This window comes from Chaetura pelagica, unplaced genomic scaffold (genome assembly GCF_000747805.2).
Source record: "Chaetura pelagica isolate M959 unplaced genomic scaffold, ChaPel_1.0 scaffold222, whole genome shotgun sequence".
NCBI lineage: Eukaryota > Metazoa > Chordata > Aves > Apodiformes > Apodidae > Chaetura > Chaetura pelagica.
The window spans coordinates 1,189,307-1,215,464 of NW_009952711.1; the positions used below are offsets into that span (position 1 = coordinate 1,189,307).

The 26,158-nt window shown below is 40.6% G+C and overlaps 1 protein-coding gene across 1 annotated transcript in view; it reads right to left on the reverse strand.

Moving 5' to 3' along the window:
- Positions 1-4,437: 4,437 nt before the first annotated feature.
- The window catches only part of IREB2 (iron-responsive element binding protein 2), a 28,658-nt gene continuing 6,937 nt past the window's right edge, over positions 4,438-26,158 (reverse strand). Inside the window, exons 3-23 of the mRNA XM_009994505.1 lie at positions 25,175-25,264; positions 22,151-22,316; positions 20,852-20,989; positions 18,742-18,954; positions 17,048-17,117; positions 15,749-15,932; positions 15,080-15,219; positions 14,143-14,314; positions 12,756-12,856; positions 12,217-12,333; positions 10,961-11,120; positions 10,498-10,633; positions 9,727-9,811; positions 8,989-9,145; positions 8,593-8,717; positions 8,210-8,314; positions 7,802-7,944; positions 6,530-6,677; positions 6,319-6,441; positions 5,470-5,655; positions 4,438-4,846 (exon numbers count right to left, since the gene is read on the reverse strand). Coding sequence (XP_009992807.1) covers positions 4,736-4,846; positions 5,470-5,655; positions 6,319-6,441; positions 6,530-6,677; positions 7,802-7,944; positions 8,210-8,314; positions 8,593-8,717; positions 8,989-9,145; positions 9,727-9,811; positions 10,498-10,633; positions 10,961-11,120; positions 12,217-12,333; positions 12,756-12,856; positions 14,143-14,314; positions 15,080-15,219; positions 15,749-15,932; positions 17,048-17,117; positions 18,742-18,954; positions 20,852-20,989; positions 22,151-22,316; positions 25,175-25,264 — 2,870 coding nt within the window. The 3' untranslated portion in view covers positions 4,438-4,735. The remainder of the gene's footprint in view (positions 4,847-5,469; positions 5,656-6,318; positions 6,442-6,529; positions 6,678-7,801; positions 7,945-8,209; positions 8,315-8,592; positions 8,718-8,988; positions 9,146-9,726; positions 9,812-10,497; positions 10,634-10,960; positions 11,121-12,216; positions 12,334-12,755; positions 12,857-14,142; positions 14,315-15,079; positions 15,220-15,748; positions 15,933-17,047; positions 17,118-18,741; positions 18,955-20,851; positions 20,990-22,150; positions 22,317-25,174; positions 25,265-26,158) is intronic.

The following is a 26,158-nucleotide window of genomic DNA, read 5'->3' on the forward strand; positions in this document are numbered from 1 at the left end:
GGCCCCCTCCGCGGGGCTGGCCCGGCGAGAAAGCTGCCCCGAGAGGCTGCGAGCCCAGAGCTTTTGTTTCCGACCAGCACGAACCAACCACTTCCTGTCAGCAAGGGAAAACAAACCCGGAGCGCTCCCAGCGCTATCGGTAGAAACAGATTTCCATGTCATTGCTGTGGATGAATCTTTTTATCAGCACAAGAGGAAAAATAGAATCTACCGCGATGACCACAAATCATTTACCTGTAACGAACCTGGGGCATCTTTCACAGGCTGCCTTTCAGCTCTTACCAGAGCCCAGGCTGGGAACACTCATCAATCCTACAGAATTTTGGACTTGAAATAATTAAAAATCACAGTCTCACACATTCAATTTTCAAGATCACTATTTAAGTATCTAATAAAATTCCTAATGAAAAACGAAAGAGAAGTAATCTCCTGCAGTATTTGAGGTCCCACCAGACCAGAATTAGGAATCTGAGGATAAAAGGATTTAGGAAAGGCTTACTGATGTTAAAAAAACCCTCATGGTTTTAAGTAAACCAGTTAAGAATCCTCTACCCCAATTTTCAGTGTTGTTTACAATGGCAGGGACATAAAATTGAAAAACATTTTTAAATCCATAGGGAATTTAGAAAAGGGAAAGAATTATCCTAAGAAACAGATACAAGTTCTTTGGACTCCCCCCTCCTCCCCCCCAGTATCAGAATATATGTTATTAAACAAAGTGACCAATCAACTAATAAGTATTTTTACCTACTTCACCCACACCTCCCAACCCCCAAAAACACACAAATAAGTATTTTTCAAGAATAAGAGTTCTGGAAAATATTTAGAGTTCCCTCTCCTGCTTTCTGAGGCTGCTGAAGGGTGACAGAAATCAATGCAGCAGGAAAGCATTCTTGCTCTGCTCCTGACTTTTAGATACACCACAGGTCACAGAAAAATCAGACCAGGTGCTATTATCTCTGTAAACAAAACTGCAATGCATGTTGCAGATCTGTACCTTGTTAGTCTTGCCTTAGTTTCCAGACAGCAGTGCCAAGACTTAAAACCTACAGACTTCCCTGCTCCTCCTGCCTGCCCAGCACTCCTGGGAAGCACAGGGTAGGTGTGAGGCAATGCCTGCAACCAAGGCTGGCCTTTGGACTGAGATAAGATTTGAACAATTTACCTTCTGTGTTGGATGCAAGTCCAGTGCCTCTTCTGAAGATTTGTCACAGCTGTAAGCTTTTTGTGCCAGACCTGTAATGCTGGCCAGCAGCTTGCTTTCATATGACATTTTATCAAGATTCTAAAGTAGAATTTAAAAAACTAGCCTGTTCCAAAGGCATTTGATCTAGTTACATTATCCAGCCTAGCACGTGGAGCTCAGCTAACTCAGAAAACTTCTCTTGGAAGCCCACGTGAGCCACTCCTAACAAGAAAAACAAAATATACACAATTATATGCTTTTCCTCATTCACCTCTTTTTCATCTCTACTTACAGGACTATTTCAAGTGTATTCCATACTATTTAAGTGTACTCCACACTATCTATTAAAAATAGATTGTAACATACAAAAACCATGATACCATTTTCTTTATTAAAAATAATTTACAGCATTGGTAACATTTTATGCACAATTGTCAATTGAACTTAAGATAGATCTATACAATACTTATTGAAATCAAAACTTACACTGTTCCGTTGGCTTTAAACAGCAGACATTGATTTGCAGTTGCTTACATGTTTAACATACATAGCTTCATGTCTTTATATTCAGGTGTAAAATGTATAAACATCAACACTATCCCAAAGCTCCGCTGCTTGGGAGGGAAAGGGAGGAAAAGGGGGCACAAGGACAGAAAAATATTTAGAAAAATTGGAACACATTCTTCTCCCAAAACCAAATGAAGAGAATTCTAGGTTAAATACAATCTAACACACTGAGTCACTTCTTCAAAGAGGCATTTTTCCTCCTACGCTTTAAGATACTCTAATGATGTCTTAATTGAACAATGTTGTGTGTGATCACAGCAATCCTCTGACTGTACCTTGTTCTGCCCCTGCCAGAAAGCAGGTGGCACTCCTGCCCAGCTACTGCTCCCAGGATCCTAGCAGGCTGTTCAGTCAGAACGTCCTCCCTTTGCCAGTGGCTTGTTGAACTGGGCTGCACAACGTTCACTGCTGCACAAGGGACAGGCGACAGGCACATGAGCATGGATAACCAGGCAAGTTCCTGCACCAGCAGGTCACTACCCCGTGAGAAGCAGGAGGTGGGGACATGAGCACAGTTGTTCCTCACAGCACCCACTCCACTGCAGACATAGAGATCCAATGGGCACAGACAGCCTGCACATCTCAGACACTCCCCAGCTTGGCATATTTAGGGCTGCACCCACTGCAGCAACAGCAGGAACCTAACCTTGAAAAGCAGCTGTGCCAGAGCTCAGCTCAAAAGCTGTCCTTTCATTGATTTTAAGACACAGGTGTGCAGCAGAACTAAAGTAGTTGCTATGGTAATGAAATGCATCATCTCTCTGAAGAGAGGACTAGCTTTGTTGCAGGAAAGTCACACCCCTTGAAATTGCACTTAACTTGACACTACTGGTTTACCTTGCCATGGCTGAGATCACTGTCTCCTTCTGAAGTAACAAGTGTTCCTGCACTGGAGAGGGTGGGAGGCTGTGTTCAAGCACTAGGAGTTACACAGGTTTTAAATCAGCTTTTATCATCATCTGCATGAGGCATCATTATGTGCCAGCACTAAATTCCTTTTTGCTCCCCAATAATGAACACTTGAACATTTTCTTAAGCTGAAATCAAGAACACACCTTTGAGCTGGAATAAAAACAACCAGGATTAGACATTGTTGTACAAGAAATAGGATCTGCTCAACAAATCTGGATAAAATCGGCAAAAGTACTACAGAACAGAAAGTCATTCAAGCATTCAATTGAATATAGTATTCAAAAATGCATTGACTTATCACCGAATCAGTGGTAGGAGTCACCAGAATGGTATTTATCTTGGGTAAAATAACATCACAGCAAAATCATGTGAAATATAAAACCAGATTATACAGCACTTCAAACTATAGGAAACTTTGTCCAATAACATAAAATAGGTGTTTTAAAGTTATGCCAGTGAAGTCAAGCTAAACCTGTATTCAAACTGTCAAAAATACATTCTAGTGATAATTATGACAGGGATGGGTTTTTTTTTGTGTGTGTGTCTGTTTTTAAAGGAATGTCAGAAACACACTATTTGAAGATTTGAACAGTGCAACTCTTAGTTTGCAAGTCAACTAGCTTAGTGTCTGTTTATAAATTGAGAGCATAGGTAGTAAAGCTCACATAATCCTCTTGAAAATTTTGGTGTTTAAGACAATGTTTATCAAGAATAAAAAAATCTTAAAGCAAAATCTTGAGAACTTAGAGGCAAGTTATTGCAGTTTTGGTCTCCAAAAATAAATTAACCTCTATGTAAACTGTAAGCAGTCCTATGAAGCTTTTCAAGACACAGGAGCAGGGAAATAGCATCTTGAAGCTGCAGACTCACCTGCACAGATGAGAAGCTAGTCAATGCCAGTTTAAGGGGAAAAACAAGCACCTCTGCAGGAACTGAGCATCTTCTATTAATATTAAATGCAGAACAAAGTTTTTACTATCAATGTGCTGACAAGTAAAGTTATACAAATTGCAATGGGCTAAGAGCCAGATTTGTTCAGGAGTCTGGGATCTTGAGCAGGGGGCTTTTGATGCCTGTTCAGAAGAGCTGTAAACTACCAGCACATTAGGAAGCACTACAAGGCAGTACAGCTACCTCAGTTGTGTAACATTTAACAAGTACAACTTAGTAGACACAAGTCATATATAAAGCAGAGGCATTTAAACATTTCTAATAAACATTTTTAAAGTTAAATATTAAGGGGAGGTACTTGGGTCTAATGGTATCACAGACAGTACAATAAAAACTGATGTCATAAATAACAAACTGTATCCATTCAAGTAGGTATGACAAACTTCAGCTGAAGGCCACCACAGCTTGCCAAAAAAGCTGGGGTGCTGCACTCAATTGCAAGCACTTTTTAGATGCAGAGATGTTTCCCATACTTCTAAGCACACAGTACTTCATAGCATGAGTTGTAAATCTGGAAACAGATGAAATGTAATCCCATAATAAAGGTAAGAAAGTAATGATCTGTGATTCAGGATACCACGGGCATCATGTGAACTGATTTTTGCTCAGCCTATAATTTAATTCAAGCAAGAAATTAAAAACTGAATATTTGTTTTAAGCTCTGGATGCAAAAGAAAAATAACTTCTGTTTGGCCTTTAACATTCCATACCATCTGCTACCCTTAAACCACCAAACAGCAGTACACAGATTTACAGGTGCAAGAACTGAGTGGAAACAACTGCAGAAAATCATCTTACATAATAATCTTCAGCACAATCAGTTTCAGATTTCGTATAGTTTATTTACAAAATGGTCTGATAAAACATCCCCTCCATACTTACAGCTCTCTGCCACAACACACATGTTGATTTTAGCAATGTTTAATAGCACCATTAGAATATTATTTAAAATCAGGAAGGATCTCGTTGCAGTTACAATGATTCACAATCTTTTACATCCATGGACGAAGTAACTGTGAGCACACTAGGACTGTTTGCAGTTCCACAGTACAGATTCCTGGGTTCACACAAGGCATTTCAGAATTACCAGTTATGCAAGGTATCCATAGTCAGTAGCTACTATAAGAATCTTCTGGCCACAAAGTTCAGACTTCCACCGTATCTATATAAAGTGATCTCCAAGTCGTTGTCAAACAAGGCAATCACACTGAATCCTTTTCCAGTGCTTGTCTTCAAAACAAAAGCATAAAACAGAGACCAGTTAAGAGCTTTGCTTTCACTTCCCCTTGTTTATTTTCTGTTAACACTCTAGGCCCAAGCTCTGCTGAGCAAAAGCAAACGCAACCTGCTTATCTGCCCCCACGGACCCAGGACCCTGCTGGGAACAGAACGAAGGCTTGTTCTCCTGCACATCTGAGGCCCAGCTGGAAGCATGCTACAGCCTTTTGATAACCAAGAAAAAGCCACTTCCCCAAGATTGCACAAAGTGTGTTATCACAGGCAGTTCCTTCACACAGAATAGAAACCTCAAGTCTCTCCCACAGAGTTGCACCCTTGTCTTTAAAAAGTGCCAAGAGATGAGACCCTATGTACAGCCCCACGAAGGGGGGGAAACAACACCCAAAAGAACAATCCAGAATTTCAGGTTGCATCAAAAGTTGCAGAGAACAGAAGTGTACATGTACTGGGGGAACTTCCATGGCCATGGGAAACTTCAGGCAGGCTTATAACACTTACTTTCAGAAAATAACTAGGTTTTGTTTCCTGCTTTCAATCATCACGATTAACTTTTCTTTCTGTGCTCTCAATTGTCAGCACATTCAACAGAGAAATTTAAAATATTGCAAAGATACCTTAACATCCAAAGTCATTCCGGGCGACAGCTCTGGAGGGAACAATATAGAAAATTGCTCTCTGCCAGTGAGACCTAAAGTACTTGGATTTTCCCCAGGAAGAAACTGAAGAGGAGCTATGCCAATTCCAATCAGCTGACTTTTATGAACCTTCTCGTAGCTTTCAGCAAGGACAGCTTTAACACCCTGCAGAAATACAAGTGATTTTGTATTTCAATAGAGCAGTCAGAGTGGAACGCAGAAGCAAGCATCAAATACATATTGTGTCCAAGAACTTGCAGTTCAAAGAGAAGTACAGAGAGTGCTGTGCACGAGTCCAGTAAGCAAGCAGGGAATATCTTTTAGTTTTACAGCTGGATGAAAGCAAGTAAGGCAGAGCAGGCCCAACCAGCATGAAATGGAGTTTTGTAACAGTGACCATGCTGTAGTTAGCAAGCAGAAAATCCCAGACCCCCGGGTAGTTGCTTCCATTATTGCATGTGAATAAATGGCTGACCCCAAATATATTTGGAATATTAGTGGAAATTAAGTCTCCAGTTGCCAGATACTTAATACTCCACAGAGACCAGAGGTCAGCACTAGATAAATGTCTACTTTGTTTCTAGATCTGGAGCCTAAGGTGGTAAATTACATAATTAGAAAATTTGGATTTATCCTGACCCAGTGACTCTCTTTCATGAAGACTCTAGCAAAGAAACTATTGATAAATCTTTAAAACCAAGATGTGGTATTATATTCAAGACTGGAGACAGTTTCAAAACATATTCATGCCCCAAAACTAAATGTGGTTTTAGGTATTTCCCGAAAAAAAACAAAACCACACCCCAAACCCAAACAAACCAGCAGTACCAGTAAAAAAGGCCCTTTTGCAGCCCAGTCTCTTGAGCTACCCAGTCCATACTTCTTTCCTGCTAGAATAATTACAGGGATGCCTTCCTTCTGGTACAGCTCTGCTGCTTCAAACACATCTAGCTGTGGAATAACAAAGTGGAATAGTTTGAGTGAGTCCTCAATCTGCATCACAGTTTCAGAGCAGCTGGGCAAACAAGGGCATTTTTACCGTTTGTCCTGATGGGAAGTGAATTGTTTTAGGAGCTGGTTTTCCTATGAACTTGTTCAGAAGCTTGATGTTTGCAAAGGTACCTCTTGTCATCACAGCATCGTTACCTCTCCGAGCTCCATAAGAGTTGAATTCACGAGGTGTGAGTCTAGAATAAAGAGAATATTTAAAAGGGAATCTTATTTTCAAGATTATCTCATTTATAATAGTGTGATTTTTATACTAATTATTGCAGCATCTCTAAGCTATCACTGCAAGTCATGAAGAACTATTCATCCAACAAATGTAATCACTATAGATGATGAACAAAACATTTAAGTCATTGCTAGATTATTCACAAGGGAAGCTGCAATTTATATTTTCTGTGACTTCATTATCAAGTGCTATGAGCAGTATGGTACTCAGAAATTATGGGGAGACTGTTCTAGGAAACATCCCTGTTTACTAATCCTCTTACCTTTACCAGCTTATTTATTAACAAACCTTGCACCAAACCGAGAGCTTTACTCACAAATTACAAGACCATCCACGGAACAAAGGCCTATTAATTCTTTCCTTCTTGTAATACTACTCATCCAGACTGAAGCAATGGTTAGAAGAGTCCACACCAAGGGCTACAGTTTTGTCATGCTTCACTGATGCTGTTAGTGACAATATACCTTTGCAATGTAACACAAAAATAGGGTTTCCACCATACTCATCAGGGGTGTGACACTTAACAGCTCTGTGCTCTGTCTCTTCAGAACTGCAGTGGAGGTGAAAGGCACCTATCACTGCTGCAGGATGCTCTCTGATGCAGAGGAAGGTCAGAGCATCAGTCATTTATAAAACTGGGCTTCATTTTTTAAACTATGAATGTTGCTAGAGCTTCTGATGTGCTCTTTGCATCTGTTTTGAGGCCAGTGGCAGTACCAGTGACTAACCCCAGAGCCACAGATTAGTCACTTCACCAGTGAACTAGCCCGTGGCTGTTGCTGTGGCACCCATTTGGCAGCAGGCACTTCTGTAACAACAGTGAAGGGCGAGTTCTTTCAGAGTATGTCTCAGCTGCTGGCTGTAACCCCAGAGACCCAAGACCTGTCATTACTGGGACTAGGTGACTGGTGATTACTTATCAAAACCAGGAATAGTTACTGTTTTGCTCATCCATGCATCATCTCCACTTTATGCAGCCAGACATTTCCAAAGGCAAACAACAGTGCTGCTCAGTCACTTGGCATGTGGCACAGTCCTCTACCAGAACTAGAACTGTTAGGTATAAGAAGCCCTTACCCTTTGTTGGTCAGATACTTGGCAGCAGCACTACTCCTTGCAATGCTTCCAGCAGGGGATATGTGATCTGTAGTTACACCATCTCCCAGATAGAGCAAGACGTGGGCATTTTCAATCGGTTGTGGTGAAACTGGTTCTTTGGCCTAAAGGGGAAGGGTGAAAACAACAGCAATAAACCCCCCATATTTTTATTTCAAGACCATTAGAGACATAAAATACACCTGCAACATTTGAAGGTATACTGATCTACAGGCTCCACTTGTTCCAGAGATATCAATAATATTTTGAAGACTGGAAAATAGTAGCATTAATCGAATTTGTTACTTCAAAATCAGAGCTTTTCTAGAATAGCTACTCCTTTTCCTAAATTAACTCGTATGATGAAGTGGATAGATGCAGCGTACTTACAAGTTTATCAAAAAAGGAAGGACATCTGATATAAGTAGATTTTAAATCCCAGGGAAACAAAGTTGACTCAGGTGCTTCCAATAAATTCCATCGTTTGTTTCCTTTCTACAAAAAAGAAAGTTAACAAAAAATCACAGATTAGATTACAATGTGTTGACATTCTGAAAGCAAAGACTTACTGGTAATTTGCTTTTTAATTTCTATCATGTACTACAAGTCACCTTATTGCATATTACATAAGGATCACTATTAAATAAAAGTACCATTTCATCAAGTCCTCCTTTACAGTAATGGAAATAACTGACAAACTAATCCCATTCACCTGGAAGATACTATAAAGCTACAATGAAATGCAATCTTTAAGTTACACAGAACATTCTTACCTCCATTTTTTCTTTCAATTCCTTAAACATGGATGATATCACACACTCTTCCTCCACTGTGTGAAGTTCTCTTCGGGTGGGCCAAATATCTCTTAAGTAAATACTTTTACCATTAAAGCCAGTGCCTGAATAAGATTTTAAACAGAAAAGTATTCTTGAAGAATAAAAGATCAGACTTCATCTTTATATTCTATGTATTCAGGTTTTTGGGGATGGTGCCAGATATGCAAACAACTGCATCAGTCAAGGGGATGCTTTGCTGTAGCTACAAGCAACACCAAATAGGACTGTGCTTTCTCTTCAAATATACTGCTTTTGAATGCTGAAAAGCATGTCAAAACACCCCCTCCAGATGTGCATTTGATGCAGAAATACAACATGTAAAGAAATACTTACCCAAAGGCTCAGTTTCAAAGTCTATTCTGACAGTGCCTGCAATAGCATAAGCAACTACTAGGGGTGGAGAAGCAAGGTAGTTGGCACGGACACAGTCACACAGACGTCCTTCAAAGTTCTTTGTTCCAGACAATACTCCACAGGCAACTATATCACCCTGGAAGACAAACCCATACACATTTTTCTAGGATTTTGTGGTACTTCAACAGCTTGTGCTATTTTTTTTGTTGACTGAGATGAGCTTTTTGCATTCCACTTCAAAAATTTATCCTAGCACTTCAATTTAAAGGTGTTTTTGTTGTTTCCCTCTACCCTTCCTCCTTCTCCTTTTCACTCCTGACCCTCTGATCTCTTCTCCAGTCACTTCAGGGAACTCCTCTCCTGCCTTTTATTTCTTGTATCTTCCTTCTGCTTCACAGGAGAAAAATGCTGCAGCTGGTTAAAAATCACTCAAGCACACAGCCCTTTGCAACCCTCCTCATCATTTATGGCTAAATCTATACATTGTATCTGCCATAATATTAGATCATAAGTATTCACCTTGTAACTGATACCTGTATGCTACAAATCCTAAGTATGATGTTTATTCTACATAGCAATGACTTACCATCCATGGTCTAACTCTGACATGCAGATATGCAAAAACATAAGGTAAAGTCCAAGCCAACAATATTATCTCTTGATCACACCAGAGGGTGAACTCTGTCTTTCTGTATCCAACAAGCCTTAGAGCTTTACCTGTTTGATTGCATTCCTGACAGCTTCTGGCAAGGGGGCTGTGTTTCCAACACAAGTTGAACACCCATATCCAACAACCTCAAACCTACAGTGGAACAAAGCAATCAAGCAGGTCATTAAATGATCACAGGACATTAAATGATCACAATTTGTTAGCAAAACATCTTTTTCTTTCAATAACAATCACCAAGTTGCTATTTTTTTTCCTTTGACATTGGGACTTTTTAGGAGTAGGAAGACACAAGGTAACGTTTTTGTAATCCATCAAGTTAAATCAAATAAAGTATCTCAAGTTGTTTAGTTCAAGTAACAGCAAAGCAAAGACATTCCTCACAGAGCACAACTGGGCACTGTTACAGATTTATGAACATCATTTAATTGCTATTGCTGCAGAGCACCTAAGAACATGCCAAACACTCCACAATAGCAGCAACACTACAAGACTAATACAGACTGTCCTGGTAGATTTACATCCAGCTTCCACTTCTTACATATATATAACCAAGTGCATCCTGTCCTGTAAGACACTTGAAGTAGATCATTACTGAAAAAACGAAGCTCAGCTGAGGTAGAGACCTGCATATAGTAAATCGTAAGGCGGGAATAAACTGGAGCAAACCACAACATTAAGTCAGCAAGTAGTTAAAATGACAATCTAGAAAGTTAAGAACTAGCCAACCCAAAATGAACAGAAACCATATTTATCAGCCTGTATAAAACTCTGTGTGCTGCTTTCCTAAACTGGCAAATGAAGTGTGAGTTACAACTTACCCAAGCTTACTGAGGTATGGCAATACTCCACTTGAACTGAGGTAATGTGTAACCATTCCACTGCCTGGTGATAAACTTGTTCTTATGTAGGGCTTAACCACCAGCCCAGCTTCAACAGCTTTTTTGGCCAAGAGCCCTGCCATGGAAAAAACAAAAGAGACAGCTTGTTTTATGTATCTCTTAAAAGCACATCTATCTCAAAAGAGCCCTGTTGAAATATTACTACATGCAAATATTTTGTAATTACCATCGTTAATACTGCTTTCTGATGCAAATTTTGAGTTCATAATATTGAGAAGTAAAATATAGTCTCCAGAGCATACAAAAAGTTTAAGGCTAAAAGTTTACAGTTTCAAACCTTTAGGCCAAGTCAGTACAGAGAACATACAAAAGTGAAGGCAAAGGCTGTGTGAACATGGGAGCACCACTAAGATCAGGTTGGTGGCCACTAGGCAGAGCATACCTGCAGCAAGCATGACTGATGGATTACAGTTGTTGGTGCAGCTGATTACTGCAGCAATGACAATGCAGCCATGAGATAGCTTGTATTCATTTCCTTCATACTGAACAGGTACAGTGTCATTCTGTTTCTCCGCTGCAATCTGGAACCCCTTAACGCCAGACTGGATGACAGAAATACATGTTGGCAGTTACTACAGTACAGAAAGCATGACACTACAGTCAGACTAAGTGAGCCCTCATTTTAAAATAATACTCAGCTGTCCCATTAGGAACCCTTCACAGATGTGGTAAGCAGCCACCAGTTCTTGCCCCTCTCCGTATCTACATTGGTCTCATCCTTATTTCATAATTGCTTTAGCCTTGCAACAACTGTGAACAAATGCCAGGCAAAGCATGGCTGATCCCCTGCTCATTTCCTGCTACACGTGAAAGAAGAATCTTTTACAAGTACACATCTACTTCTAGAACAACACTTGTTCCTGAATGAGCAGCATACCCAAGATTTTAATTGGAAGAGGATAGCTAAAAGCAGACTGCATCATATAACATTTCACACCTTCTGGGTCTTCAGCACTCAGTAACCCTTCAGAAGTCGCTTTCAATCCTACCCACTCTGTGACACATGATCAGTTGTGATTTCTCACTCCAGCACAGCTAACCATTCTAGGCTACACACCTCAGCACCAACCAGAAATGCTAAAACCAACAGAAATAATATTTAGAGACAGTCTTACACACTTAAGATGTGTTCCTGCATTGCCTGCACTCCTGGATACCTGTGCATATTCCCAACCAAGAACAGCAGCCTCAGAGTAAAAACATTTCCTGTGACATCAAGCTAAGCTTGCTATGTGAAGAACCCAGAACACCCAATTAGCTACATTTCTGCATGTCCTTTAATATATTGCTCTCTTTTCTCATGTAATTCAGTTTTGGAAAGTAAGTAAAATAGAGCTGTTGAATTTTCATCTCTGAATATGAGAAAATGTTTCCCAATCTTATGCTATTTATTACATACATTTAAGTTTTTTCTCCCTAGCAATCAAAAGAGTCAAATACAGGAGTTTTGGAAGTTCATGTTCTTGGCAAATACATCTACTATTTATCAGCCACTATCTTCTTGATAACTCATCATTGGTTAAGCTGTTTATATAGTAATAAGGGGGGCTCAGCAGATATGCAAGGGATACATAACGTAAGACTTATTCAGGTGTGTTATGGGAAGTACCTTTTGAAGAGCACATCAGTTGTACAAACCTTTTCATTTAAGCAGGCTTGGAAGTCACTTTTCATATTAGTAACAGCCACTCTATCTTGGGACCTCTTGGGCCCACTGACATACGGAATTATAGAACTTAGACTGATCTGCACCACCTACAAAAGAGAAACAGAAGCCACATGTTACCAGTGCCAGCCCATCCAGGACCTCTCTTGTTTAGAATTTGGATCTTCTGAAACATTAAAACTCTGGGCCTTGATTTCCAAGTCTGCCCACTGCAAAAGGTTGTTAGTCTTATGCAAAGTGTTGTAACAATGTCCCTGACTTTATTGCCACCCATAAGACCTAGTTGATCTCTCAGGAGTGACAGGAATTCAGCAGCTGACATGAACATTACTGTACTTCCCTTCTTTCCCCCACCCTCTCTATGTTTTGCAACCATACTCTGCTTCTCAAAGTTGGGAGTTAATAAATGCAACTTCTATAAAAACAATGAAATTTACAGTAGGAGACAAAAATGGGAAATCAGCAGTAGTTGTTTAATATCACATCCAGAAACAAGTAATTTCAAGCATACCTGGGAATACTCAGGTTCTCTGGAAGAACTCTCACCATTTCTAAATAACTTCACAGCTTTAAGATATGCTTCCATGACTTCAAGCTTGGCTTTGTCAAAACCTTAGGAAGGTTATTTCAAACATGAGAAAAGTCACATTCAAAAAATAAATAAAACACGACTCCCAGAAATTAAAACTCTTGCAAGCATATCAGATTTATCCTTGAACTTGAACAAAGTACTTTTTTTTAAGACACACCACTTCCATACCCCAACTGCCAGAAGCTATTCCAGAATGATGCACAAATAATTATTTTTTTTTAACTAGCTTAACTTTGCTTCTTTTATCAAGGAACAAAGTAAGCTGTTCCAACACCAGCAGTTATAACTCTTAAGTTTACAGATTTGTCCCTGAATCGCTACTTAATACGGATCATAGAATCTTAGGGGCTGGAAGGGACCTCGAGAGATCATCTAGTCATGTGCTTAGTTGATGGAAAAGGTTTCATTTGCTCTGCACTGACCAGACAAAACGTGTTTGTTATTAGATTAAAAACGTTAAACTTATTTTGGAAGTGACAGACTTCAGTCAGAAAGGCCTACGAATGTGAATTAGCTTTTCTTGGTATCTGTTACCATGTGGCTTTATTGGCAGCATCTTGGTAAGGAATGGACATCCTTCTAGCTTAGCTGGAAATGTCAGTGAAAAGATGCTCTTCAAAGTAAAAAATAATTGTGACAAAAGTCAGAAATGTCATTTTTTGGATGGCTTCATGTCTTTCTACTAATCATTTTAGATGTTGATTTTGTAGGGAATCTAGAGGTGGCTAAGGGGTTCATTATTCCATAGACTTTTCAAAATATAAGTGAGCACTTCCTTCATACTTTTCTTTGAAAGGTGTACCTATGTTTTCCAAAACAATGTCTCTGGATGTTGAAAGATAACATGATGTTAGTATATCAGGTATTAGACAAGTGAGCCAGACTGCACACAAGACTCAAGAGCAAGTCAGCTCTCCACATGCAAGCCTTGTGCCTATGTAAGCTACAGCCTCATAGATATGGGATTCATGGGGACAAAACAGGCCACAAAAAGAAAACATTTGTGCAAATAACACAGGTCGACAACTCAGACTCAAGTGCCATATACAAAGCATCCCACTGGCCAACAGTAAATAGGCACAGCACAGTTTTGGTGGTATGTATCACTCAGATTCATGAGATCCTACAGGGTAAGAGCTGTAGCCAAATATATCCCATGGCACAGCCTGTTACTGCACTACAGAATTTCACTCCCTGACTCTTGTGTCAGGACTGCAGAAAATCACTGCTCAAGAACTGCAGTTATAAGCGGCAAACTTACTGCCATGTATCTAAAAATGAATCCCTACTGGTATCCCACTTTTACCTGCATGCCTTAAGTGCTTCAGTGTCACATTATCAACAGGGAAGAAGCTCAGGACAGCACCGTACTCGGGACACATGTTGGCTATTGTGGTCCTGTCCGCTACAGACAGCTGGGCCACGCCGCTCCCAAAGAACTCCACAAACTTCCCAGCCACATCAGCTTGCCTAAGATGCTGTTTCAAAGAACACAACAGCCATTGTTATGTGAAGGTGTATGATCCAAGCAATGTTTCTTGCAATCATTCACAATTTTCTAGTTACAAACTAAAAGCTGAAACCTGAAGGTCCATTTGCCAAAAAACCCAACAAACCCCAAGTCCTATTACTACACTGGATTCTAAAAATCCACACTGGAAGTTGACATAATGGAACACACCTCCATCTGCAACTCAGCTCTTCAGAGTTTCCAGTCAAGAACAGATTCACACTTCTCAGAGCATCATGCCAGAAAGAGGAACATATTTTCAAAGCAACTGCAGCTCTACCTGCTGCCACAGCGACAGTCTGTGCCACCCTGGCAAAACCCTGTCTTCAGGAAACATATTCTTGAGTTACACCAGCTCACACCCACAGACAGGCCTTGTGTCTTGCTGGAACATTTTAGAATAAAAAGGGTGGCCAGAGAAAGTCTGACCTGAAGGAGCCTACAAGCAGGAGAAAAATGGAAAACAGGGCATCTTCTCCCTGCCCCAAGCCTGCACACATACTATTTTTAAGTGACAGGGGACCTATAAACAGAGCACTACAGACAGGACAGAAAAATCCCACTACTTTGCAGGACTATTAAATAAAAATGGTTACAAATTATCTGTATCTATCTGCAGTACCATGAGTAAAGGTATTCTAAGAATACTATCAGCATTCAATTCAGTTCTCAACCATCACTAGTAGAACTTACAACACACTTTGCACTGGTTGGAAAGGCAGGTAACTCTCACCTTCGTGATGCTCAGAACAATATCTATGGATGTAGCCAGTGGGCTGGCTGTGCCTGTCAGCTCACATCCAACCACCTCAGGCAAGGGGAGAGACAGTGGCATCCCTAGCATCACTGCTTCTGCTTCAATCCCTCCCACACCTGCAAGGAGAATATTAGGTGGCTTTTCATCAGTTTAAGTCACAGACATTAAGTATTTCAAGGTCCTAAAAATTAATAAAGCCCTTCCTATAAAGGATAAATGCTAAAGCAAGAAACACATATGTTGTTAAACATTTGCATGTGAAAAATAAGATGAAGCAAAGCTACTGCTGAAGCTAGACCACACACTCAACCAGGAAGTATTTTGTGTATCTAAAATTAATATTTTGTATCTAAAATTAACTTTCCAAAAGAAAAAAACACCTTCATATGAATTTCATATGGCATGTACAATCAGCACTTATTTGTGTATCAATTTTTGGGTGGCCATTTTCTCTTTAAGTTACAAAAAGCAGTTTCTCAATGGAAAGAAATGGTAGTTGAGATTCTTTCAGACAAGAAGCATTCTGAATAATTCAAGACAGGGTTTGTTGTCGTTGAGATAGAAACACATAGAGGGAAGAAAGTCTCTCAGTAATGCCCTAGTGTGCCCTTCAAAGTGCCATCAGGTTACTCGCAGGATACTTACCCCAGCCCAAGATGCCCAGGCCATTGACCATGGTTGTGTGAGAGTCTGTGCCAACCAAGCTATCTGGATAGAGGAAATCTTTCACTTCAAATACAACTCTTGACAAATACTCCAAGTTCACTTGGTGTGCCATTCCCGTCTCAGGTGGAATTATGGATATATTCCTGAAAACCTTTGAACTCCACTGTAATTTTTTCAAAGTAAGAAAAGAGTTAAGGTACATTCAATTTGTAGAACATAACTAAAGAGACAGAACTAACATGCAATCAAGCAGTACTTGCTATTTATGCAGGTGGCTTTTGTCAGAGCTACACAATGCCCTTGGATTCTAAAACAGTCCTGGTCATCAGCAAAACCATGCATTCAGCTCTTGCTGAAGGCTGAATCAATAATTCATACCTAACTTTCAAAAGCAGGGCTGCATCAATCTCCTACCCTCAGGTTCACAACAACTGGTGTCAAGCACAGCTAAAACTAGTGTTCAGACAAGAGGACCTAAGCACTTTACTGACAGCAGAAATGAGTTTAGGTTCTACATGCCTGCATGAGACCAAAGATGCAATTCAGAGAAGGGGCTGCTAGCTTTTAAAAAGCTGACATAGAAACTTGGTTACAAGATTCAGCCTGACCATTTCCTTCTTTAATAAAATAAAATCTAATTTGCAACTTTCAGAAAGAAACGACCAAGTCTACCTGTAGGAAAATATCTGTAGATCATTGCATCAGATTGCTAAGCCATGTTACATTGGTGGATGAGGATCACATACCAATGTTGCAGATCCCTGGCCAGCACTTCTGCCAAGTCTGAGAGAGACTGCAATGTCCCAACACCAGCCTCTGTTCAACACTTCAAACTTCAGGAAGATTTGGAACAGAAGTGTGGATAAGTGAACCTTTTAGCAAGAAATCCACTATGACCTAAGGCACTGAGCTCATTAAAAAGCATTAAAAAGACTAATGCTCCATAAATACTCACTTTGTCCATTGCTTTCACACAGACAAGAGCCAAACCAAACAATATAAACTTTTTCAAGTTAAAACTATGAAAATGTATCTCCCCTTTAACCAACACAGACTTAGAACATATGCTGCCTAACATTCTTAGATTTAAAGTCATAAACCACTGTCATGAGCCAACTTTTTGATCCTGTATTAAATTTAGGTTTGAGAGTCTCTGACATTTCCAAGTTATTACATTTCACTTGTCATCTAAACCTCAACACTAGTAGATAAATGGAGCAATCTCTTAAAACAACAAAAACACACCACAATACAAAGTCCACAGGCACACAGACATACCTTAAAAAACTGAAGCCGTTCTCTGTTCCTGCCAAACTCCATCTCCTGATTTTTCAGTACTGTCTCAGGCCTAGGTAGATAACAAGTTTATAAGCACTGTCATAACTAATTTCAAATTACAGAAGAAAAAGTTGGTATTTTTTTGCTTGTTTGAGATGATTCGTTTAAACTTGCAGCAAAATCTGAGGTGGTTTATTCAAACAAAGATAATTCCTTCCTTGCAGCAAGCTTGCTGTAAACAGTGACAAATAACTCACTTCACCTGTGCTATGCCTGAAAAAACATTCTATTTAAAATTGGCCTTAAAGCTTTTAATCTCAAAAATGCTTATTTTAAGATATCTATTTCCCAGCACATACTATGAAACACAGCAGCTCTCCCCGCTCTATCAGCAGTCTTACAGGTTGCACACCTCAGAATTCAATCACAGTAAAGAACCAACATGTTCACTAGTTCATGTACTAACACTGCTCAGGGTCAGTCCCAGCCCTTTGGCAGCAGAGCAGAACATCATGGCAACAGAAACTCTCCTTCATTTCTGCATCTTTTGCCTCCAAGCCACAACTTCTTCACAACTACTCACCAGTACAGTCTCATAAAATGAACCATACTTCTAAATAAGTGTTATTTATTAAGACATTGATACTCATTATAAAGGAGTAATCTACAATTTAAAAGGAATAACCTCTACTTTGACAAGGATCAGGAACACACTTGCTTTGCACCAGGAAGGAATAATAAAGTCCTCAGTTTTCTAGAGGTGCATTTTACATCATGACCCTTCCTTTTCTCCTCTGCAGCGTCAGGTTTGCAGCCACATTGCTTGGCAAAGCCCTGAGGAACAGTCATTGACATTGCAGCTTAATAAATAACACTGCTGATTTGCTGTCACAAACATCCATATTGCTGAAAACATCCCTAGTTCTGCATCCCTGCCCTTGTACTGAGGAGGAACATTTGCATATCTGTACAATTACCAAGACAATCAGCATCATATCACTGTGTGATATGGATTTGATCAGCTTTTCAATTCTATGCCTGTCAGGCACAGGAAAAGAGATCTCAACAGTCCACTACAGAAAAGAGGTGGCATCTGAACAAGGAAGATGATTCCACTTAATTGCCATAGATGGAACGGTATGATCTGTTGATAATACTGAAAACCTGGAAAAGCCAGAGATGAGGTTTTCCTAGGCCACTGTATATAGGTAGGATATTCAGTGAATTACAGATAGACTCAGATTCTGTAGAAGCTGGAGGACGATGTACAGGCTAGCTCTTTGCTCATCTTTAAGAGCCAGAGAATTTCTTCTCACAGGAAAACTAAGATTTACTTTTAGAAATGTATTCATGATTCATTGCTTTATTCACTGAGGTTTACTTTGTAACATACATCACTCCTATGCTTTGCTGTCCTTGTAAAGAAACAAGGGAACTCTCAAAATTTAATTTAAAATCACAGCCATGAGTCACACAGTTGGCCATCTGCACTGTGTTAATAAAGCCCTTCTTGTAAAAAAAAAATTATTGTAGACTAATTCAAATCTGCTCATGTCAGATCTTCTTCTAGATGCTGAGACCTGTCCACAGCACATGTGAAGAGTACAGAGGCAAAAAAGATCACGCTGCTGCGAACTGGTCCCAGGCAGCTACCAACACAGAAGGGTGCAAACAATGAAAAGCAGCTTTCATACTCAGGCACGGGCCGAAGATGGAAAGGGCAGAGGAGAGGTGTGTTCTCGATCTGAGCAGCAGGCTGAGCGGGGCCTCGGCTGGAGTCGCAGGGCCCCTTGCAGCCCGTCTGGCCCCGGCACGGCAGCTTCCGGGGCTGCGCCCGCAGGGGGGAGAGCTTGGCCAGGGCCTTCTGGGAATCACCACCCCCAGGGTTTGGAGCGTTCTGTATTGCACTGGAATGGGAAAGGAGAATAAGTTACACGTTAGCAGTTTTGCTTTTTTTTTCCCCTTTGTTTGTTTGTTGTTTTTTTTTTGTAATTCTTTCAACAGATTATAAAATATCAGCTGGAAAAACCCCAATCCTATTGCAAAATGAACTACCACTGGATAAGCTGAGTTAGAAAATGGAGTGTGGTAATAAGTGAACAGAACTGGATTGTGTGTAAGATTAACACCAGATAAACAGCTCCTTCCATGTCCTCACAATAGACCAGAAACCTTTATAAACAAAACACTGAAAAGGCTAAACTCCAGGTTTTGAACTGCAAAGGTGTGGGTAGAGCCTCATCCAAGTGGTGGACCTGCTGAGCATGGTTCTTTCTTTAAGACAGTACCGTACAGGTGTTGTTAAATCCACTGAGGCATGGTTACAAACAAAGCTTTCTCAAGGAAAGAAATGTAACTATAATTTAATTAGACTTCTTATACAAACTCTCACAGGCTCAGATACATTTTATACACTATTCAAGTCAGTCAGAAGACTGTTGTTTTTTTTTAAATAGACCATACAGCACACTACCCTCTATTTGTAAAACATACAGTTGTTGCTGGAAATCAAAGAAAGCTTATTGGGAAAAACTGATTGCATTTTTTCCTCTCAACATTTATCAAATAATTGCTTTGTAATTAAAGCCACTGCTTTCTTCTGCTTTACTAAGACAGAAAGCTAGTTGTAGTTACTGAATTGCAGGCTATTGCTTGGCTCCAGAGGACACCTCAGCCCACAAGCCTCTGATCAGCAGGCGATGGAAGCAACATAAAAGCAGCACAACCCGTGCTCCAGCAAAGGGTTTCTTATCACAGGCAGCAGCTGCTGAGATCCTCTAAGCTTTCCAAAAGTGAAACCACGGAGGCTGGATTTATCATTACAAAGCAGCATGGTGAATGAAAGCTCTTGCCAACACTTGGTCTTCATGATAATTTTAGCTACCCTAATTGCAATCAAATCAGCTGCCCCTCCAGGCACAAGAATGGACAGACCACAGAACTTAAAACACACATGCAACACAACAAATGACTTGGAGCTTCTTACTCTTCACTTTAACACTCACCAACCTGAAATCCCCTATTTAGAAGAAATGACTCATACATCCCTGTCCATTTAAACACATGTTTTTTCCCAGTGAACTTCTAAAATTCCCAAAGCAATTGACACAATTCTGCCCAAGTCTGAAAGGCTCCATAATGCAGGAGCAGGTGGAGGGGAGTTGCATTACTTATTTAGCAATTCAGAAAATACTGAATAAACACAAATTTTCTCTCTTCTGCAGTACTATGTTTCTAGCAAAGGCAGCCCCAACACTTTTCCAGACTCACACAAGAGCACTACTCTCTCTGCAAAGAGACGCAGCCCTTCTCATCTGCTGCAAAACCCAGGCCCATAAAGTAATCAATCACAGGTTATGGGCTGGAATGACAGCCTGTCAGTGTGTCCAGTAGGAGCACCAGCTGCTCCTCTGGAGCTGTGACACAGCAGTCATGTTTAAAAAAAGAGCTTCAGCATTAACAGTAAAAACAGGGCAAAGCAAAAGTACCAGCTCCCTCTGTCTCATTCTCTTGAGACATGATTTTCTGGAAACCATGACAGAACCAGTTATTTTAGCAATCCCTTGCCTAGAATTTGATTTGCCAGTCAGCTTCATCCATAACTCCTCAAAATCATTCTCTCTCTCCTTCGAGAATGTTATTTTATCAAATTTTATCCAGCCCTCTTTCAGACAACCATCAGGGCTAGTTTCAGGGACCCACACGTGACAAATGATTTGACGGGACAGTACCAAGACTGGACTGAAGCCACAGATCAGTATCAGGCAAAAATGAATGGTTCATCAAAGAGATGAGGCACATTACCATTTGCTGAAATCAATCTGCAGAGAATGGTCAACAGTGAGATCAGTTGGGCAGGCAGGATTGACTTTCACAGGATCTCCTCCAGCATTTCTCACAGCTTCCCTCATGGCAGCAAAATCCACCATTGCTGGAATTCCACTAACAGAACAACAAAAGAGTGTAACATGGGACGCTAACTCACAAAAATAAACAAGCTTCTTTTTAACTTCATTTAAGTATAGATCTACCTAAATTCTATTCTGGGCAATAACCCCCTGCTATTCTGTTCTCTAAATTCTGAAGAAACATTTTAGAAGTTCACAGAGTTGGTACTCATTCACAACAAGCAACAGCAGGCTTGAAGAGAACTTATCAAACACAAACATAGGAACAGCACAAAGAAGACAATTACGTTTTTGGTCTTGCTATGCTTCTGAAGTGATGGTACTTCTACTACAAAACTATTTTTCAGATACTTATTACCTCACACTTGTGCTATACATTTTAACACCTTAGCATGTATTGTTACTCTTACAGAGTCTTACAGGCTCTTACAGAGCCAACCATTTCTGAAGCTCATGGCATTTTAGAAAAATAAATATTCTTGTTGCGATTACATAGGACAGCACACTTCAAGTACAAAAGTGAAGGAGGACCACGTTTATATAACACAGAACTATACAAATCTTTCTAACTTTGCTTGCTAGGCAGAAGCTACCTAATATCACAATTCCTTTTTTCAATTATCTCACTTCCTGATCAACAAACAGTTAATGAGTCAGCTAAAAAGCCTAAATGTAGTATTTGCAAACTGCTGAAGGACTGCCCTTTTAGCTATGCCATACTCAAATCACCAAAAAGTTAATATCCTTAAAGACTTCTCTTTAATTATATGTATTATTCATGGATTCAACTGGATTACATATACTTCTGGAGTAAGCAATATTTAATCTTCAGCTTTCTGAACCAAGAATTCCACATATTTCAATGAACCATCAGCCATCTGGCTACAGCCAAAGTGTCACCACTTCCATTTGTGTTTGGGGTCCTAACCTGTAGTGTTCCTTGCAGGCCAACAGCTTCAGCCTCACCAGCCTGCACTAAAACCAGGATAAGTCTACAGAGCAACTCCTATCCTTGCATCCCATGTCATTGTTATAAGCAATCTGCTGGATCACAGAAGCAGTACACAAGTTTCTACTCAGAAAAAGATACTTCAATACCCAAAGGCCAGGTGCTTTTTATTTTCAAGGCAAAAAAACTGTGCATATAACTTAGTTAGGTGACACAGATCAGTGGTTTTGGCACACACACACTTACGTAAAGTCTTGAAGAACAACTCTGGCAGGACAGAAGGGCACTTCAACATTATTCTGTTTTGTTTTCCAGTCCAAGATGTTCATAGCATCCGTTTCCTTCACCAAGAAGCCGTCGCAGTTGCGGACGCTGGATTCAAACAGCACTCGTATGGAGTAAGGCAGAGTATCTAGGGCAAAGCAGAGCCACTGAATCACAAGGCTTTTTCAAAACTAGAATCTCACATCTCTCGAGAGTTCCACTTTGCTAAGGATTGGAAGGATGAGAGCTACAAGAGCCTGCTTTTCCAGCTGCCTTTGGGTTTGAGTTGCAGCACTGCAGAAGACAAGTGAATTACCCTATGGGATTTGGATGGAAGACACCGATGGCTTCACCCCACCATGTAAGGACAGTGACATTTCAGAGAGTATGCTATGCCAGCAGGAGAGAGATGCAGGGAATCTAGACCTGGGATTACTGAGCAGTGAGGGGGAAAAGCAGCAATTAGAATATTAAAGACTGAATTTCAGCATTTCATTACTTGAGATGTCTAGCCAAAAGCATCCAATGCCAGAATATTTTGTTTTAATAAGCAGCCATACGAAGACCAGAAACTATTCTGCTATGTGCCCTAAAATGAAACACATATGAAATATGAAAATAAAACATAAAGAATGTTATTTCTCTAAATACTACATTAGTTAGTTTGTTGATGATCTAGATCAAGATATTGACTAGAAGCAGCTTTCTGGCACAAGAAATTTTAGGGAACTGGACATGAGAATGAAACAAGTGGGAGGACAAAAAGGAAGCAGATGTCACTATTCACTGCATACAAAAAGGCAACAGTAATTCATATTTCTCCTCAAATCCCATTATTTCCAGCACCATTCAAGCAGGCAAATATTTTATAAGAACAGTGAGAAACAAAACAAAGTTAGCTGGAAGAAGACTGTGAAAGAATTAAGTTCAGGCTTTAAAGAAACAGTTAGATCTGGTAGTGTCCACTTAACCCATAGGTTTGTCCACCAACTATTAGTATAGGTACAATTTACTGACTCTGTTATCACTGTGTGTGTCTCAAATATTATCTACTGTCATCTAATTAGACAAGTCACTCAAAATAACACAAGAATGTAATAATAAACACGTCTTCAGTGAAGGTCCTTCTAAGATGGTTGTGGGGCTGCTGCACCTGACACACAGGTGTGCTCACCCTGAAAAGACAAAGCTAAATGAGCCAACTGTAGTCACCTACAACCCAACAGCAAGAGCACAGCAGGCAAGGCCTGGCTTCTCCAAAAATAACAGGGAAAGGACAAAAGAAGTCCCAAGGAAAAGGCAGTTCACAGAGAGGGTTGTTTAGCAGAGGACCAAGAGACAGAGTGGAGTCTCCACCCTCTTAGATTTGTAGGGCTCAATGAAGAAAGCCTATCTAAGTTAGCTCTAAGTCCTAGCAAGTCTCCCATCTGGAAACATCTCCAGATGTCTCCTCTGCCCTAAATAATTCTGAACTCCTTCTAGCTACCATTTTCCCCATAACTGAATACTGTTTTAAATACTAGGAAATCAGATTCTCCCTAGCTAATTGGCAAGCAACTAACATTTACATTAGCAATCTGATTAACTTAAACAGGTGTTTATTGCCATATTATAGTCAGAAGCCCCAGGGCAGAGGGCAAACAGGTGAAACCCAAAATTAATGTTCTAGCAAGAAATGCAGTGAGCAATTCCACGTGCTTTGGATTTGCCATCAGTGCTGTCCCACACTGTGCCTTGTATCTTGTTTACTTAGTGTCTTGCTAATATGTAGTCAATATGAGGCCTCCAACTCCTGTACAGAACTCTGGAAGACAAAGACATTCTTAGGCTATTAGACTCCTCCTCTGAGTATCCTCAGGATTATTTGCTGCTGCTCCAAGCTTTATGGCACATCTTGGCCAAAAGTAGTATCTTCTGTTTGTATTTCCACTCCTGCCAACACCCTTTTCAAAAAACTGGTGCAGAACTGACAGGTTTTGTTACTACTACACTAGTGCTTCCTGCTGGGCAAAGCCACAAGCAGAACCACTCTACCTCCTTCTCATGTGCTTATCTAAAAGAGTCACCTCAGCACTAGAAGTAGCAGAAATGGGAAAGAGCATACAGCAGTCGCACACAACTTTCAGCAGCCACTGTGCACAACCTCCCCTCTCTCTTCCTTGAAACCATGCAAAGTAATTAGCACTGTCAAACACAGGTTTTAAGTGAAATATCCCCTTGTAATTTTTTAGTTAAGAAATACATCAGATTCGGTGACTACAGAAGAGTAAATCAGACCTCGCAAAACCAAGGGAAAAAAATACCCAAATCCTTCAATATATACCTCAGTATTTTAGTTTAGCAGGAAAGCAAAGGGAGTGAATAATGAAAGTGTGTGTTAATTATTTGCAAAACAAAGCCTATTCCAGCTGACACTGACCTACAGCTCTCCCATCTGCACGTACTACCCTCCCCCATGACATGTGCACATACTTTGTTTTTTAAAAGCACCTAGAGAGACCTGATAAAAGTCTTTTTGGCACATACCACTTGATTAATGACACACTGAGATTAAGCAATTGTTTGAACACCACAAAACCCCCTCATCTCTCTGCAGCCATTGCAGTCGAAGCCACATTCTAGCCCCACACGATCCAAAGTTGCTGGCAAGGTGAGACTAGAACACCAAGAAGCAGTACAAAATTATAGTAGAAACCATCTTTTTAATTACACAGGAGTTCTCTGTAGCTTCATTTTTTCCAAAAGACTAATTACTCTGGGATGCTGCATTGCTGAAAGCTCCAGCTAGACCTATGGCTTCCCCTTTAGATGCAGTATTACCCTCTGCCACCTTCAGTATCAGATGGGAAAACTAAAAGCTTTCACTCACAATCTATGAAGAATGTATCCACAACTGCATCTCTCAGCATTTTACAGCAATAAGTAGTTCATGCTTCCATCCCAATTATGGAACCATCCCAACTGGTACCATCCCAATCACCAACAAGTAAAAAAACTCATCATTACCATACTTGGCTCCTCCAAGCTTTGAGACATTGTAAAACTTCTTCTGGGGGTAGTTCCCTAGGGCTTCAATTGCCGACTGGTAGGGGTCTCCTGGGGAAGAAAAAGTACAGAAGGTTTGAGCACTGACAGAGGACTCACACAAATGGCTTTGTGTTTCTGATTTTAACAAAAAATAACGTTCCTGTAAGACTGTAAGTAAATCATGATATGGTAGGGGTTTGATTCAGACACCTAATGATGTAGATGTGTGACTAAGATGAACTTTTAAAATATCTGTAACACATACAGACAGGTCATGCAAGCAACCAACACCATCACAGGCCTGAACACATTTGGCTTGTATTGTCTCCATTAACTATCTACAAAACAGGATAAATGCCCCTCACCCACTCAAGATAAAACATACAGGTTGTAACACAGTAGAAAACAGAAGGCAGTGAAGTGCCAGGTTAATGACAAACGAGGAAAAATAAGCCTGATACCAGCTATTAGGCGGAAGGAATAAATAACTTATTAAGAAGCAGGGGGTCACAAAAAGGTAGTTTTAATTCGGTTGTTGACAAACTAACAGGGCAGGGCCAATTACGTGCTCCCCTGGGCCTAAACAACTTCATGCAAGTTTAAAGAGACAAAATGTAGGTTTCAAGCAGTGGGAAATGGTGTCAGCTCTGGCATCACACAGCAGCTCCTGAGAGCACAAACACCAAGCGCTGGCTCAGCGGCAGAAGACCCACCCTTTGTCTGTTTGACTTAACACGTTCCCATTGCAAAGCAAACGCAACATCACCCAGCGCCAACAACTGCGTCACCTGAGCACCCCAACAATCACGGCGCCCCCCCAGATGAAGCCGAGCCCCGAGGCGGGCCTGACAGGCCCCGCTCCCCGCAGCGCCGGGGGAGGGCAAAGATGGTGGCCGGAATAACGGGAGGCCCGGCGGGACGGGCTCCCAGCCGCGGCCCCGCAGCCCGGACACAGCGCGGGCA